The 2,500-nt window shown below is 47.5% G+C and overlaps 1 protein-coding gene across 1 annotated transcript in view; it reads right to left on the bottom strand.

Annotated features, from left to right (window-relative positions):
• The window catches only part of Creb3l4 (cAMP responsive element binding protein 3-like 4), a 26,359-nt gene that overhangs the window by 1,906 nt on the left and 21,953 nt on the right, over positions 1-2,500 (bottom strand). The window contains exons 5-8 of the mRNA XM_013015277.1: positions 543-635; positions 308-414; positions 119-187; positions 1-4 (exon numbers count right to left, since the gene is read on the bottom strand). The exon at positions 1-4 is cut by the window's left edge and continues 81 nt beyond it. Coding sequence (XP_012870731.1) covers positions 1-4; positions 119-187; positions 308-414; positions 543-635 — 273 coding nt within the window. The remainder of the gene's footprint in view (positions 5-118; positions 188-307; positions 415-542; positions 636-2,500) is intronic.

The following is a 2,500-nucleotide window of genomic DNA, read 5'->3' as shown; positions in this document are numbered from 1 at the left end:
GGACCTAGGAAAGGAAGCATGAAGAATTAATGTCTTCTGAGAGCAACTAAGAATGGTTCCCTTGTGTGCTACACCCCTGCCACCTCCCAGCACACACAAACCCAATGCTGTCACTCACAGGTTATGCCTCTCCAGCTCCTGGACTTTTTTCTGTAGTTCTTGGTTCTGTGCAGAACAGGCCGCCACTCTAGGGAGTATGAAGAGGAACAAGGCTCAGTAATGTTGAGTTCCTCATCTTGCCTGCCTTGGTGAGGGAAGAGGCCCAGACATGCCCCACAGGAAGCCAGAGATAGGACCCCAAAGGTACCTGCTCTCCAGCCCATCGATGTATTCTTTTTTGCGCCGTCTACTGTCCTGAGCTGACTGCTTGTTACGGATTTTCCTCCTGACCTTCTTGAGGACCTTCTCCTCTGCCTGCAAGGCCAGGTGCATCAATCCAGGCCCAGAACCTCCCACGTCTCCCCAACTCTTCCCTGGGATCTGGCACCTCAGAGACCACAGTGGAGCCCCAGGCTGGGATCCCCTTTAAGGAAGGGTGTTACCTTGGTAAGGGGCAGGTGAGAGGGCAGAGAAACCCCTTCTTGACCCAGTAGACACTTTTCCTCATCTGTCAGGAACAGAGTTTGACAGGGCAGCTGGGGGGGGGGGTTGGAAGGGGACAGGGACACAGGAGATCAGATGGGAGTAAGGTGAGGGTCATCCTCTTTCCAGGCTGCTCCTCACCCTGAGCATGCCTTCTGGCTCATTCTCTACATGCATACTGCAGTAACTTCAACATAGGGGTAGAGATTTAACTCAGACTCTGGAATCATGTCAGAAACCTGAGACTGAAAAGGGAGAGGGGACATGGTTTGGCCGTATGTTTCTGAGCAACCTGAAAAGAAGGGCTATTCTGGTGCCTGTCTCCTTAGACCTTAGAAGCATCTGAAGGTGAACTCACTGGGGTAAGTTTTGCTTAACTTCCTTATAGCAGGTAAATATTTCAATCATTAGCCTCCATATGGTAGCGTATCCCATTGTTTGTCACTGGGACTCATGGCCTCTGCTCCTCAAGGGCTTGAACTCCATTTTTTCAGCTGAGGATCTGTCTACTTTCAGATAGAGAACACCTGAAGAGCAGCCAGACTGAACAAACTTCTACAGAGTATATGGGAATGGTAGATGGTGTTTGTGTTGTTTTTGTTTGTTTGTTTTGCCAGTCCTGGAACTTGAATTCAGGGCCTGGGCACTGTTCCTGAGCTTCTTTTACTCACAGCACCACTTCCAGCTTTTTCTGTTTATGTGGTAGTGAGGAATCGAACCCAGGGCTTCATGCGTACTAGGCAAGCATTCTATCACTAAGCTACATTCCCAGCCTAGATGGTATTTCTAATCTACCTAAGCCATCATCTATGTCACTTGACTTCTCATGAATATTATTTTGATTTATACTTTGCTTTGTTATTTAAGAAGAATTTGCTTTGGCTTTTGCTTTCTAGTGGTCTGGGCTTTTTACTAAATCTGACTTTTCCTGGTGGTTCTGTTTCTATGTTTGGTGAACTTCTGAGGAAGTATTTCTTCCAATTCATCTAATTAACAATTTCTGAGAATGGGGCATAGAGTGTTTGGTTAAAAAAAAAAACAAGACTGGGTCAGAATCTCATGGCTTATGCCAATAATCCCAGCTACTCAGGAAGCTAAAGTCTGAAGATCATGGTTTGAAGCCAGCTTGGGCAGAAAAATATGTGGAACTCTTGTTTTTTTTTTGTTTTTTTGTCGGTCGTGGGGCCTGAACTCTGGGCCTGGGCGCTGTTCCTCAGCTCTTCAGCTCAAAGGCTAGTGCTCTACCACTTGAGCCTCAGCCACACTTCTGCCTTTTTCTGCTTATGTGGTGCTAAGGAATCGAACCCAGAGCCTCATACATGCAAGGCAAGCACTCTACCACTGAGCCATCTTCCCAGCCCAAATCTGTGGAACTCTTATCTCCAATTAACCAGCAAAAAGTTTGAAGTGGAAGTGTGGCTCAAGTGGTAGAGTGCCAGCCATGAGCAAAAGAGCTAAGCAAGACTTCAAACCCTCGCTCAGCACCAGTGACTCACACCTGTAATGCTAGCTACTCAAGAGGCTGAGATTTGAGGATCACGGTTCATAGCCATCCCAGGCAGGAAAGTCCATGAGACTCTAATCTCTAGTTAACCACAAGAAAACCAGAAGTGGCGTTATGGCTCAAGTAAAGCACTTGCCTTGGGCTGAAGAGCTCAGGGACAGTGCCCAGGCCCAGAATTCGAGCCTCACGGCTGACCAAAAAAAAAAAAGAGTTCAAACTCTGATTTGAAGCCCTACAACACACACACACACACACACACACACACACACACACACACACACACTGATGACTCCTGCCTATAATTCCAACTACACAAGGAAGGGGCTGGGAAGGTGGCTCAGTGGTAGAGCGCTTGCCTTGCATGCCTGAGGCCCTGGGTTGGATTCCTCAGCACCACATAAGCAAAAAGAAAAA

Source organism: Dipodomys ordii, unplaced genomic scaffold (assembly GCF_000151885.1).
Source record: "Dipodomys ordii isolate 6190 unplaced genomic scaffold, Dord_2.0 Scaffold26, whole genome shotgun sequence".
NCBI lineage: Eukaryota > Metazoa > Chordata > Mammalia > Rodentia > Heteromyidae > Dipodomys > Dipodomys ordii.
This window is presented reverse-complemented; position numbering and strand designations above follow the sequence as displayed.